Source organism: Rattus rattus, chromosome 8 (assembly GCF_011064425.1).
Source record: "Rattus rattus isolate New Zealand chromosome 8, Rrattus_CSIRO_v1, whole genome shotgun sequence".
NCBI lineage: Eukaryota > Metazoa > Chordata > Mammalia > Rodentia > Muridae > Rattus > Rattus rattus.
The window spans coordinates 37,698,257-37,712,372 of NC_046161.1; the positions used below are offsets into that span (position 1 = coordinate 37,698,257).

The window sequence follows — 14,116 nt, forward strand, 5'->3', positions numbered from 1 at the left end:
GGCACACTGCTGTCGGTGGTAATGTTTCCGGAAGAGGTCACGAGGGCTGAGACCTAAGGGATGAAATCCTCTTTTGATAGAATCGTAACATGGTGGCACCGGTGGGGGTTGGGACTACTTAGGGGAAGGTCTCTGAGGCTATCCGGCCATCACTCCTTCCTGCAAACCCTTTGTAGTTCCCTCTCTGCAACATTGAGAGTTCCTTCACTCTGCCTTGAGCTTCCAGCTGTGATAGACGTCTCTGAACCCATAAGCTAAAATAAATCTCTCCTGCCTCCACGTCTTCCGCCAGGCATTTTGATCACAGCTATGTGGAAGTAACACAAGTCCAGATCCCTGCTTCTCTTCCGCAGCTGCTACAGCTGTTTCTTCCCCACAGATCGATGTTTATTTGAGGAACCGCCACTATTTACTTTTTGTCATTAAGCTGGGTGACTGGCCGTGGCAGCTTCCAGGGCTGTGATCCCAGCATTTAGGAGGCTGAGGCAGGAGGATTGCAATGAGTGTAAGGTCAATCTGGATAAATAAGGAGCTCGAAAACAGGCCGGGTCACAGAGTGAGACCCTGCCTCAAAAAACAAACATCAGCAACAAAATCCTACCACCCACAGACACTAAGCTAGCAAAGGGTTCACTCATAGCTTTCCTATCCTCCAACCATCTCCCTACAGGGAAGACATCTTGTCAAGCCGATATATGCAGTCATGCAATTATCCTGTGTTAAGCAGCGGTTGCTTTCCATGTAACTAATGACAGCGGAATGGTCAATATTTAGGATATGTGAGATGGATGAGCCTTGGCATCTTCAAGTAACACGACCTGAAATATTCACTATACTCTCTTCCTATAAAGTCAAGAACAGGGGCTGGAGGGATGGCTCAGCGGTTAAGAGCACTGACTGCTCTTCCAGAAGTCTTGAGTTTGATTCCCAGCAACCACATGGTGGCTCACAACCATCTGTCATGGGATCCTATGCCCTCTTCTGGTGTGTCTGAACACAGCTGCAGTGTACTCACATACATAAATAAATAAGCATTTATAAAGTGAGGAACAATCTTCCACCTCCTTAGCTCCAGAAGCAGGTCTTTCCCACAGGGTAAGAATGTTGACTTACTTGGGGGCATCCCCAGAACCCATTTCATGTCCCAAATGGAACTATTTCTCCCCCATCCATTTCCACTGACGGTACTCACATCCTCTAACCCCTCACCCCAACCCAAGCACAAAGGCACAAAGCACTCCTCTGAACATCTCTTATTAACAGTGGAATAGTTTATGTCATTGCTGTACAAATATATTTAGAAACAGAGAGATTCCTTTGAGTCTCAACAGTTTCCTGGATATTCAGTCTCTAAAAAACAAAAGGTACCATTTCTGGGATGGCTTTCATGTGACAGTTTTACACACAGACCCACAGAAGGAGACTCCACATACAATGTTCCCCCACAAAGTCTGCAGAACCCCAGCTCACGTGGGAACTCTGTGGGGTGTTCCACACTTTGGTATCCCCCCTCCTTTTCTAACAGAAGATAAAATAATATAGAGACATCTTCAAAATGCACACCTGAGTTAAACATTTCGCTGGGAAATTACACATTAAAGATGAACGGTCATAGTGCAGAGTAGGAAAGGACTATGTACAAGAACGTGGCCACAGTGTGTGTACTTCTCTGTGGCCAGGAGCAAGGAGAGGGGACAGGACAAGAAGACCCACAGGGAACAGAGAAAAAACAAGTGTTCTTGAACTTGGGAACATGTGGGCAACAAAAGAGTACATGTGGATGGAGCAACATGGCCAGAGGGGAGCTTAGCCGTTTGTAGAGAGGAAGGGACTTTGTAGGACCCAAGGATAGACAGGTTTTGTTGTAGAAAAGGGAGTAAGGGCTAAAAGAAAGTTGGACAAAAATGGAGATGCTGTAAGAAAACTGTGCTAATTTAACAAAATAAGGCTTTGGTAGAGACACGAGATTTCAGTCTTCCCATAGAATTTGGGATCAGTTCAGGATTGTGGCTGAGGTCAGAGTCAAAACCATAATCTACCCTGCTTGCAGTTTGGCACACCGAGCAAAAGGCTGTCCCAGAAGCCCACCGGTGAGCTGAAAACTAACAATGGCAGAATGCCCTTCCTCCAATAGGTGAAGCCATCATGTGAGCATGAAGCGGGTCACGGGTGAGCACGGTAAACTCCCAGCGGGGTGATCAAGAGCCCAAGGCAAGAGTGTGGCCTTTGGTCACAGCTTGGTTCTCTGGAAGCTCTGGATCCAGGAGAAGGCAAGATCGTGGGTTTGCTCTTCAGCAGCGGCCATTTCTCCCACTCCGAGTCTCAAAGTGTCTGTCCATACGTGGAAGGCGTGGCCGCTCTTCCTCCTGATGGGAACCAGGGGCCAGGTGGAACGGGAGGAAGTTTTTGGTCTCAGTGGAGGTAGGCGGGATGGTTCCAACGGTACCATGACCTGGAAGGAAGAGCAACACGGGCCAGACTCTGAGTTATAAACCTGACAGGGAAGACAAGGAATGGGGAGATGAGAGCTAGACAGGCGGGCAGGGGGATGCTTAAGGGGTGAGGGAAACATCCCAGAAAACAGTGATAGCTACATGAACTTGTGAATTTTATGGTACATGAACCGTATTTTCAATATTAAACTACTAAACTTACTTGGGTCGCCTCACTCCCAGAAATTCTGACTTTCTAGGTTCTGAGACATCTAGATGACAGATGCCTTGCTGAACTCACTGGATTTGGACAAGTGGATCCATCTCAAGTGCATAATCTATCACTCAACTTGGTTTGTCTGTGTGTTTAAGAGATGGCCTCTCGGACTGGAGAGGTGGCTCAGTGGTTAAGAGCACTGGCTGCTCTTCCAGAGGTCCGGAGTTCAATTCCCAGCAACCACATGGTGGCTCACAACCATCTGTAATGGGATCTGATGCCCTCCTCCCGCATGCAGGTGTATATGCAGCTAGACATTCAAATATATTAGATAAATAAAGAAATCTTCAAAATAAAAAAGAGAGACAGCCTCTCGACAGGCAATGGTGGCATAAGCTTTGACCCCTAACACTTGGGAGGCAGAGACAGGCGGATCTCTGAGTTAAGGCTAGTCTGGTCTATCTACGGAGCAAGTTTCAGGACAGCCAGGGATACACAGAGAAACCCTGTCTCAGAAACAACAACAACAAAACAAAAAACAAAACAAAACAAGACAGGATCTCATTATGTTTAAAACAGGCTGCCTCCAAGTTCATGGTCTTTCTGTCTTAGTCTTCTGTATGTCTTAGCCTATATGCTGGGATTCCAAGTGTACCACCATGACCAATTTCTTCTTCTTTTTCTTTTAATGTATGTGTGTATATCTGTGTGGCAATTGGACTAAGTTTGGCCCCTATAGACTCATGTATTTGAATGCTTGGCCCATGGCCCATAGAGGATAGCACCATTAGGAGACTTGGCCTTGTTGAAGTAGGTGTGGCCTTGTTGGAGTAGGTGTGGTCTTGTTGGAGTAGGTGTGGCCTTGTTGGAGGAAGTGTGTCACTGTAGGACTGGGCTTTGAGATCTCCTATGCTCAAGCTCTGCCCAGTGTGGCACAGAGTCTCCTTCTGCTGCCTTGGGTTGAAGATGTAGAAACTCTCGGCTCCTTCTCCAGCACCATGCCTGCCTGGACCCTGCCATGTTTCCCACCATGATAACAAACTAAATCTCTGAACTGTAAACCAGCCCCAATTAAATGTTTTCCTTTGTAAGAGTTGCCTTGCTCTCTGTGAAGCAAAAAAAACCCCTAAGATAATCTATGTGCACACATACAGAGGCCAGAGGTCAACCTTGGGTGCGATCTTTAGGAATGCTGCCCTCTTTATTTGAGATAAGCGCTCTCAGTGGCCAGGAACTCAGAGGCTTCTCTCCTCACTCCTACCCCAGCCCTTGGATTACAAGCACACTGCCACACCTGACCGGAGTTCTGGAGTTCAGACTCAGTCTTCATGCTTGCAAGACACCCCACTTTACCAGCTGGACTGTCTGCCAAGCCCCCACGCCTGCACCTGGGAAGGTTCTTGCTGCATCCATTCTAAGGACACTTTTTCCAGTAGTTTAGCCACTTTGGGAGCTAAGGCCCGTTACACCTGCTGACTCCCGGGTTTAACTGGGAGACGGGGCTCCAGCAGCACCTCTTTGTCTCCCTGTACCAGCCACACCTAAAGGCCAGAGTTGGTCAACGCCTTAGCTCCAGACGCAGGTCAGAATGTCCTATGACTGCAGTTCCTGGTATGCAGGGCTCCTGAGCCCGGCGAAGGACCTGATCGTTTCTCACGTGAGCATTTGGAAATTTCCACCATGGAGGTGAGGATGGAAATTTTGGCTTTGTTGACATCAGCCCTTGCCAGGACTGCTCACTGGCGACAGCTCCTCTTTAAACCCTCCACCCCTGGGGGTTGCAGTCCAGCCTCCCTCCTCCATCCATCCCCACCGCTACCCTACTTTCTGTTTCCAGTTCTCGCCTATGGCACTGGTCCAGCGCCTCACGTGCCCCCGAGCCTGCCAGATGCCTCCTCACTTCCTTCTACTTACCCTGAGGAGTTAAAGGCGGCGGAGGAGGGGTTCATTGCTGCTTTGGAGTTATTTTGAGATGCCGTGGGGCTGCTGGCATGGAGTCCTGAGCCGGGAGACGAGGGCCTGCTGTTGTTCCCAGGGGAACAGGATGACGTTACTAAGGACAAAGGGAGACAAAAACAAGGCCAAAATAATGCTGCTGGGTCTGGGGACCTTTGTGACACAGCCCTTCCAACACATCATTTCCTGATGTAATCCCCACAGGGCACCCTGCCTCCACCCGTCTGCCCACCGTCCACCATGCAAGTAGCAAGGCCCACCCGTCAGCCCATCTTTGGTGGGGCCCTCTCTTTTCAAGTCCTCTCTGCAGCCCAGGCCCTCAGAGTAGTGTGGCTGGTTCTGGCAGTCCACGACTTGCCAAATGCAGAGGACAGATGCCAAAAATCATCCTACTGTGGGACACACCCTGGGCGTGAGGGGAAAGGAGTGTGAAGCTTAGGAAAGGAAGAGGCATGGGGGAAGCAAACCCGAGAGCAGAGGGACCTGCCAGAACCCCACATTCTCTGACTGAACAAAGAAAACACACGTGGTCCCCCCTGAAGGGGACCCTCGCTTCCTCTGGGCCTGCCCTGACCCATGCCAACCTCATTTTATCCTCTGTAAAACGCTGGCCTTGGAATAAATAGGTATTCCTTGAGTTGAGAACCCCAACACGTGTTTCATGGACAGAGTGTCATATATTTTACTATTCAAACTGAGGTTTGAAAAAAATAAATAGGACGTGTTGAGATTTACCCTACCATTTGAGGCAGATGTTAGCAATCCTAGAGACCATCTGGGCATTGGCCCACCCTACTAAACTCTGAAACACTACAGGTGCTTGTGGAAAAACAGACCCCTGGAAACGTGTTTGAAACCCCGTCTTCCTCCAGCTCATTTTGGAATGCATTGTACACCCTGAGTGCTAAGCCATGGGGCAGTTAAAATAAAAACAAACACCTGTTTGTTTGTTTGTTTGTTTCTTTTTTCTATTTTTCGGAGCTGGGGACTGAACCCAGGGCCTTGCGTTTGCTAGGCAAGCGCTCTACCACTACTGAGCTAAATCCCCACCCACAAACACCTGTTTAATCTTTGCTTACAAGCGTTTCCCAAACCTTGGAGCCCTGTTCTCTTCTATTCTGATTTTTGATGTCTTTCAAGACACACTGAAGGAATGCTAGCTTAGGTTGGGTGTTTTTGGTTGGTTTGTTTTATTTCTTTTGAGACAGGGTTTCTCTAGGCCGGCTCTGGCTGTCCTGGAACTCGCTTTGTGAACCAGACTGGCCTTGAACACCTGCCTCTGTCTCTCAAGGGCTGGGATTAAAGGTGTGTCCACCACTCCCTGGTCCTTTCAGTTTTAATATGGTATTTAGATTAATTCTCGTGGTGTCTGGAAACCTTATTTGAAAGCTCACCTGTTCCAGGCATGGTGCTGTGGACAGGAGGGACTGAGAGGGAGCCCAGAGACCCTGAGGGAGAGACCTGAAAAAAAACAAGAGAGGCCTGTGAATGTCCGAATGTCCATGCGACATCTTCTCTCAGGACACTGGGCTAAAGGCTGCAGAGAGCAGTGTGCCTTCCTTGATGATCTCCTACTCCAAAGTTTTCACCTCATACTCCGTAGGAAGACCTGTGGACTATGACATACCAGACCCACTTCCGGCCTGCTGCAGAAACTCCCTGGTACAGACATAGACCATTCCCCCTTCTGCTGAGGTCCCTGGCAAAGTTTCTCTGGTACTGCCAGGCTGAAGGCTTGTCTGGGTGTCCTGGTGGTGAGAGGAGCAAGCCAATGAGGTCCTTGTTCTGGAAGATGCTGGGGCTGCCTGCTCCATTTCTACTTTCAGTGCTCGAGAGACTGAGGCAGGGGATGGCTGTCAGTTCTGCATCAGCTAGGGATACATAGCAAAACCCTGTGGTGTGTGTGTGTGTGTGTGTGTGTGTGTGTGTGTGTGTGCGTGCACGCATATATGCACGCATGTATGTGAGAGAGAGACAGAGACAGACAGACAGAGACAGAGAGAGACTTAAAGTGCTTGATTCTTAAGCCTGAGGACCAGAGTTCAGGTGTCCAGCACCCACGGAAAAGCTAGGTGTAACAGTCACAGCCTGTAATCCCATGCTGGGAAGATGAAGACAAGAGCATCGAATGTAGCCAAACAGAGAGCACCAGACTCAATGAAAGAACTTATCTCAAAAAAAACAAGATTCGAAGCAATTGAGGAAGATGTCCAACATCGACTGCTGCCCCCCCACAACTCTCTCTCTCTCACACACACACACACACACACACACACACACACAGATACACACACACACACTCACTCACACTCACACTCACACACACTCACACACAGATACACACACACACTCACTCACACTCACACACACTCACACACACTCACACAGAAGATAATACACTTTAACCTCCCCGTTCGGGAACCTACCCCTCACTATGATTAGCCCAGAATCATAAGGAGCAGACAGATATAAGTGTGAGATCTGGCTCTGTCAGTCACCATCTGCGTGACTATGAGTAAGTTACCAACCCCAGGGAGGCTTGGTTTTCTCAGCTGTGAAACAGCAGCAGCACCTCCCTGATATTTCTTTTAATTAAGATTTAATGAGATAATGTCCATAAAACTTCTGACCCTGTGACTGGCAAAGAACACCAGCTTGTTCAATGCTAGCTCCCTCATTCCCTGAAGAAAGGGCTGTGGACTCCTGCTTATCCCGAGGTGCTCTTTTAGCTCCATTTTTGAGCTGAGGTCTGCAGGATTTTAACTCTTTTGACTTTTCTCATGTTGACAAGGAACCTCTGAGCAGCATCTCCATAGGACACTGATGTAGATGCTCCACTTAGGGAGCTGCCATCTGCTGCGGTCCTCCCCTCCTCTGGGACAGCCCCTCCAACAGGATGTAGCGTGTTCTCGGTTCCTAACTCATCAGCGACCCTCCTCCATGCTGCCATTGACCTTTTACAATGCACTTGCCTGGTGGGCAGGGCTGTGAGAGGTAGAGGCAGGTGGGGGACAGTTTGGGAGGAGCAGCAGAGTGGTGAGAGATGCTATCAATCACCTCACCTCTCCTCCCAGATGCCACACCCAAGAAATTGGTTGTTTTCAAGTAGATAATAAGGTAGGCAGTCACTGTCATTAGCTCCTACCATTTCCAGGTAAAGACAGGCTATGCATATGTAAACATGCATATGGACGGCCCTTACTTTAAACATATTTTTACACATGGTAGCAAAATGGTGCCAAACTGATCTGTGCAATCATGCCTTGTGTGTGTGTGTGTGTGTGTGTGTGTGTGTGTGTGTGTATTGCTGTGACAGAGCCTATGTTCTTGTGCATGCTAAGCAGGTGTTATATCACTGAGCAACATACAACTTCCAAAACCCTTTAGAATTTTGTTCATTTTAAGATTTTATTTTTAAACATGTGTATATGTGCATGTGACCGCAATACCCATGGAGGCCAGAAGGGGGCCTTGGATCCCCCTGCAGCAGATACACGGGAGCAGAAGTGGGTGTTGGAAACTGAACCCAGGCCCTCTGTAAGAGAAATATGAGCCCTTAACCACTGAGCCATCTCTCCAGCACCAGCCCTTATTAATCTACTTTTCTAACTCAACTATCTTGAGATTGCTTTGGATCATTTACAAAGGACACCTGTTTTTATTCCATCAAGAGGCGAGGATGGAAGCTGGAGAGGTGGCTCAGGGGTTAAGAGCACCGACTGCTCTTCCAGAGGTCCTGAGTTCAATTCCCAGCAACCACATGGTGGCTCACAACCATCTGTAATGGGATCTGATGCCCTCTTCGGGCATGCAGGTGTTCAAGCAGATAGAGCACTCATATACGTACATACATACATACATACATACATACATACATACATATGCACACACATACATACATACATACATCTTTAAAAAAAAAAAGACATGAGGAAAAAGACAAGATTAGAACACATTCTCTTCCCTCTTGTGATATCTAGTGTGGAACTTTGTCTTCCAGACATGGTGTAGCCATTTTTATGTTGAAAATTCTTGTCTCTTCAAAAAGATTTATTTAGATTATGTGTATGGGTATATTTTGCCTCCACATATGTCTGTGCACCATGTGAATGCCTGGTGCCTGCAGAGGCCAGAAGAAAACATAGGATGCTCTGGATAGCTTTAAGCTGCTGTGTGAGCGCTGGGAATCAAACCTGGATTCCTCTGACGACATCCAGTGCTGATAAGTGCTAAGCCACCTTCACAGCCCCGGCTTGGGGTTCTTTAACAGCATGCCTTCCCACAGGCTGTTCCTTGTGCCTGCAGAACGACTCACCATGTCCTTCAAGCAAATCATGGGCTCCCCACTTGTGGCTGCTATGCTGACTTGAGTGCCTTTTATCCTCATTCCCACAATGCTTGTGTGGGACTCCTGCCCAGCTCTCCACACATACTTGGTTCTACTTCTTGCTTTCTTAGGCTCTTCCTCCTCTGGTTCTTGCTTTCAATCGGCTGATGTTACCCGGGTTTCCATATCAGAGCTTCTCCTCCCTCGGGACTTCAACTGCCACCCCTATGCTTGTGCTTGTGACACCACCAATCCATGTCTCCATCCCGGCTTCTCTCCTGACCTCTATATCCATCATTCCAAGTCTCTGGGGCAGTCCCACTTAGGTGTCCTGCAGGCCTATATCATGATGATGCATAGAAATGGAGTACTACCTTTGCCCACTCCGAAACCAGCCGATCCTGTTTGCTTGGTCCACACATACTGCTACCGTCTACCCAACCAGACCAGCCTGAACACTCTGAGTCATCGCAAGGATTCTGCCCCCATCGCTCTCCCTGCCCTGAGCCAGCTTTCAGTTTACTAACCGAGGCCTTTTGTTTATGGTTTTGTTTGTTTGTTCCTGAGATAGAGCCTTGTGGAGCTCAAACTGGTCCGTCATTTCCTAAGTCACCGAGGATGATCATGAACTTCTGTTCCACCTCCCTTGTGCTGAGATTATACGTCGGGGCTGAGGATGGAACCCAGGGCCTCACACGTAGTAGGCAAGCATTCTACCAACCACATTACACCCGCAACCCTGTGTCTCTTGACACTCTTCTCTATCAACTACCCATCGATCAGCCCAGTCTCACTTTTCAACATTCCTGGGCACGGAACCTGCGGTTCCCTGAATGCGCTGTACACTTCCCCCCCACCTCGCTGCCCTCCCGTCTCCCCTGGAGACAGTCCCGCCCCACACTTACCTGCCTCTTGCAGACTCAATTCAGGCATTAATGACCTCCTTGGGGGAGCCTTCCTAGCCACCCTCCCCAAGGTGTGTCAGCTGCTGCTGCTAAGTTGCTTAGAGACCCTGCTGTTTACCTCTTGTTTGCTTGTGTGTGTGTCCTCTGCTTGACACAGAGGTCCTCTTGGACTGGAAATAAAGGGTATTTATCCTTTTCTCTCCAGTACTTGACAGGGACACCAACATAGAGTTGGCCCGGGACTATGTGGGGTAGGGGGAAGGGTATCCACAATGTGGTAGTTGTTAAGTCATTGCTATGTCTTACCTAGCCTGCAGCCACCCGGGAATGCTAGAAGACTAGAGGACATCATTCTTTCCAGCTCTTCTACCACAATGTTCCTAAAGATGGAGAACCAGGTCCCATCTCTTTCTGACCCTTTCTAATTCTCAAACCTCCGTGTCTCCCTAGAACTTCGAGATATTCTCACTGAGTCTTGGCTTTTCCCTGGAAGACCAGAGGCCGAGACTTTCTTTTTTCAATGATTTATTTGTGTATATGAGTACATTGTCCGCTATCTTCAGACACACCAGAAGAGGGCACCGGATCCCATTACAGATGGCTGTGAGCCACCATGTGGTTGCTGGGAATTGAACTCAGGACCTCTGGAAGAGCAGTCAGTGCTCTTAACCACTGAGCCATCTCTCCAGGCCAGAGACTAAGACTTAACCTTAACTAGGCACTGCCTCTTGAGTACCTAGTCAACACATCTAACATCCTGGCTGTCCTGGAGCCCACCACATATACCAGGCTGGTCTCAAACTCATAGAGACCAGCCTGCCTCTACCTCCTGAGTTCTGGGATTAAAGGTGTGGGCCACCATGTCCAGCTCAATATTTTTTTATAAAAGGGCAGTGTCAATAGTATGCATGGTGGCCCATGCCTGTAATTTTAGTTCTCAGGTAGCTCAGTTGATAAGAGTGTTTGCCTAGCATGTGGGAAGTCCTGGGTTCCATAGCTCACATGAGAGAAACCATGTGTGGTGATACATACCTATACTACCTATAAACATGGGAGGTAGATAGAGGTCACTCTTGGCTATATAGTGAGCTTAAGGCTAGCCTGGGCTACATGGGACCCTGTACCATAAAACAAACAAAACAGGGCTGGAGAAATGGCTCAGTGGTTAAGAGCACTGACTGCTCTTCCAGAGGTCCTGAGTTCAATTCCCAGCAACCACATGGTGGCTCACAACCATCTGTAATGAGGTCTGATGCCCTCTTCTGGTGTGTCTGAAGACAGCTACAGTGTACTCATATATAATAAATAAATCCATTTAAAAAAAAAAACAAACAAAACAAAATCAACAAAGCCACCCAGAAAAAACATGGCAGTGCCTTCCTGCCTGCTGTCCTGCTTTTGAATCTGAGTCATTAGCACGTCTTGTTGGTTTCACGGCTGAGAAATATACAGATCCAGCAAGTTCACGCTCATCACCATGGCTACCACGCTCCAAGCCTCCTCTACTCTCAGCCTGATGGTTGTCTCCTGACTGGTCTCCTGCTTCCCATGTTGTTCTCTGCCTAGCAGCCCATGTCCCAGTACAGACGTATACATCTAGGCTTCTCCAATACCTTCCTACTCCAGTCAGCTGAAGTCCTGGGTCCTCTCATTGAATTCCAAGACCCTGGGGAATCTGCTCCCCACTACTTCTCTGAAGTCACCTGCTTTTGGTCCCTTTTGCATAGACTTCCTTGCTGGTCCCACCAGCTTGAATACCCTGCCACCTAGATAGACCCACATTTCATCCCCGTACGAAGTTTACATTTTTCATTCAAATACCACCTAATCAGACGGGCTATCTCCAGTCTCCTGTTCAAAAGGCGCAAATGTCCCAGTCACGTTGTGCACCTTTACGCATGTTTATAAAAATTGGATTACGTTTTAATTACTTTACATGTATGATTTTGTGAGCTCCACCATAGCATGTGTAACGGTAACAGGGCAACTTTTGGGAACTGGTTCTCTCCTTCCTATGGGCATCTCAGAGACGGAAAATGGGTCATCAGGTTGGGCAGCAAGCACCCTTCCAGGCTATGCTATCTCAACAGCCCCCTTCCGCCCATGTTTAATCTCCGTATCATGCATTTTTATAAGTTGAATCCACTTGTTTATTCGTGCACAGAATCTCCCCTCCCCAGTAACTACCACTCTCTAGGACGGAAGACTCTCGGCCTTCAGGTACCAGTCCACCAAGTGTTTGGCAATCAGTCTGGCACCAAGCCACTTACCAGCCGGGAGTTGTAGATGGGCGGCTTGACAGGCGTGGCCACAGGGCAGTTGATTCTCTTCTCCTTTTGGCGTCGATTGCAGAACCAGACTCTTACCACTTCCTTCTCCATGGACAACTGCTCCGCAATCATGGAAATCTCTTCCGAGCTGGGTTTAGGGTTCTTTAGGGACAAAGGGATAGGGTGTGGTCAGGAGACAGAAACAGGCTCAGGAATTGCAGTGAGGGTCAGATGTTCCAAACACAAAGAATTGAATACACGGGTCAAAGGCCTTAGACCAAGGGCGGAATACTGGCTTTATCCCATGTCTACTGAGTGTCTTTAGAAATCTGCTTTACCTCTGCACCTCAGTCTTCCCATATATGGAATGAGACAACCGGCTAGCATGTCAGACTGTGGTAAGGGTTAAGCATGTGTATAGCGTCAAGCGCAGGGTTGGTACAGGAGAGAGGATACAAGAGATAGGTCTCTTCCTGTACTCCTTGCCTAGTGAGTAGTTCCACTGCAAGGCCTCCACAGGTGAATTATGAAGGGCGGCTGGGCTCCTTGGGAAAAACACATCCCCCTGAGTCCTTCCTCATAACCTCTCCCTTCACATCTCTTAGAAAACGAGGAGGCTGGAACTCTCAGGCCTACCACGTTCTGAGCTGCAGGCAATATGATGTCATCACTCTGTCCTTCTGACCTGCCACCCAGTCTGTGGCTTGAGCCCCTCTCCCTCAGCCCGGCATCCTCCTTTAACTAAACTAAGAAACCTAAAAAGATGGGAAACTCAACTCCAGTCATAAAGCTAGCAGGATGCAGCCATAGAGTGGCATCCCCAAGCCAGACTCATTGGTAGACCTGCTCCAGGGTAGCAATCTCAGCAGCCAGAACCTCCAAGGCTGGACTGAGGAGTTTTCAGTATCCAGGGAGGCTCTAGGGACTGCTACCTGAAGGATCTCTACAGAGCCTCTCAGTGTCACCTGGATATCCCGCTTCTCACCCTCAGCTCCCGTGAGGCCCACAGTTTGCATGCACTCCCTCAAGAATATGCTTTTGCTGTTCTTGAGCGTCCAGAATCTATGGCTCAAAGATGTAATTTAGAACATGGAAAGATTTGAAAACTTTTAGTTAAAAAAAGACATGAATGCATGTTTTAAAAATAACTTTAAAAAAATAAAAGTTTAATTGTTGGGGGAAGGTGGGGAGATTGTGCACTATAACCACCAGAGTGAAAGTGGGTAAGGAAAAAGGAACACAAGCAAGTGCTTTTGGAAGGCACTGTGAGCTGGGGACGGTGGCAGAGGCCCAAGCATAGTCCTAACACTTGGCGACGGACTCAGGAGGAGCGCTATGAGCTTGAGGCTAGCCTGGGCTACATAGTGGGTTCTATACAGGTTGGTCTGGGCAAACTCCAGTGTGAGACTAGATCTTTAAACAGCAAAGGCAAACAAGACAGACAAACAGGAGGCAAAACAAAAACAAAACAAAAGACCATGGGTTCTTTTTTCCTTTCTCCTTCTCTCTGTGCTTCCCAAATGGTTGACAATGGGCATTTACTACATCTTTTACTAAAGAGGAAACCCTTTTCAAAAAATGTAATGCTTATGTGTTCATACACCATGGCAAAGGTGTGTGGAGGTCAGAGGGCAACTTGCAGGAACTGGTTCTCTCCTTCCACCATGTTCTCCCAGGGATTGAACGTAGGTCATCAGGCTTGGCTATAAGCACCTTTCCTCCTCACTGAGTCCTCTTGCAAGCTCTTAATTATACTTTTAAGTTGAAAAGTAAAATTTGCTTCAAAAAAGACAGAGACTTATATAATGCTCTGACTTCTTTCTCTCATTGCCTCAAATATATAGATCCCAACACACACACATACACACACACACACACACACACACACACACACACACACACACATAAACCACACACACACTGTGTCCCATTCTTGAATCTTGCAGTGAGAAAGACGAGGAGCCCCAAATAAATATCAGAGAAAGTGGAAGAGTTTTCTGGAACTTTGG

General features: G+C 48.1%; 1 protein-coding gene across 1 annotated transcript in view; it reads right to left on the reverse strand.

The window, feature by feature from the left end:
- Nucleotides 1-1,268: 1,268 nt before the first annotated feature.
- Nucleotides 1,269-14,116, reverse strand: part of Pou2f3 (POU class 2 homeobox 3) — an 80,748-nt gene continuing 67,900 nt past the window's right edge. Inside the window, exons 10-13 of the mRNA XM_032909771.1 lie at nt 12,108-12,269; nt 6,000-6,066; nt 4,564-4,702; nt 1,269-2,452 (exon numbers count right to left, since the gene is read on the reverse strand). Coding sequence (XP_032765662.1) covers nt 2,413-2,452; nt 4,564-4,702; nt 6,000-6,066; nt 12,108-12,269 — 408 coding nt within the window. The 3' untranslated portion in view covers nt 1,269-2,412. The remainder of the gene's footprint in view (nt 2,453-4,563; nt 4,703-5,999; nt 6,067-12,107; nt 12,270-14,116) is intronic.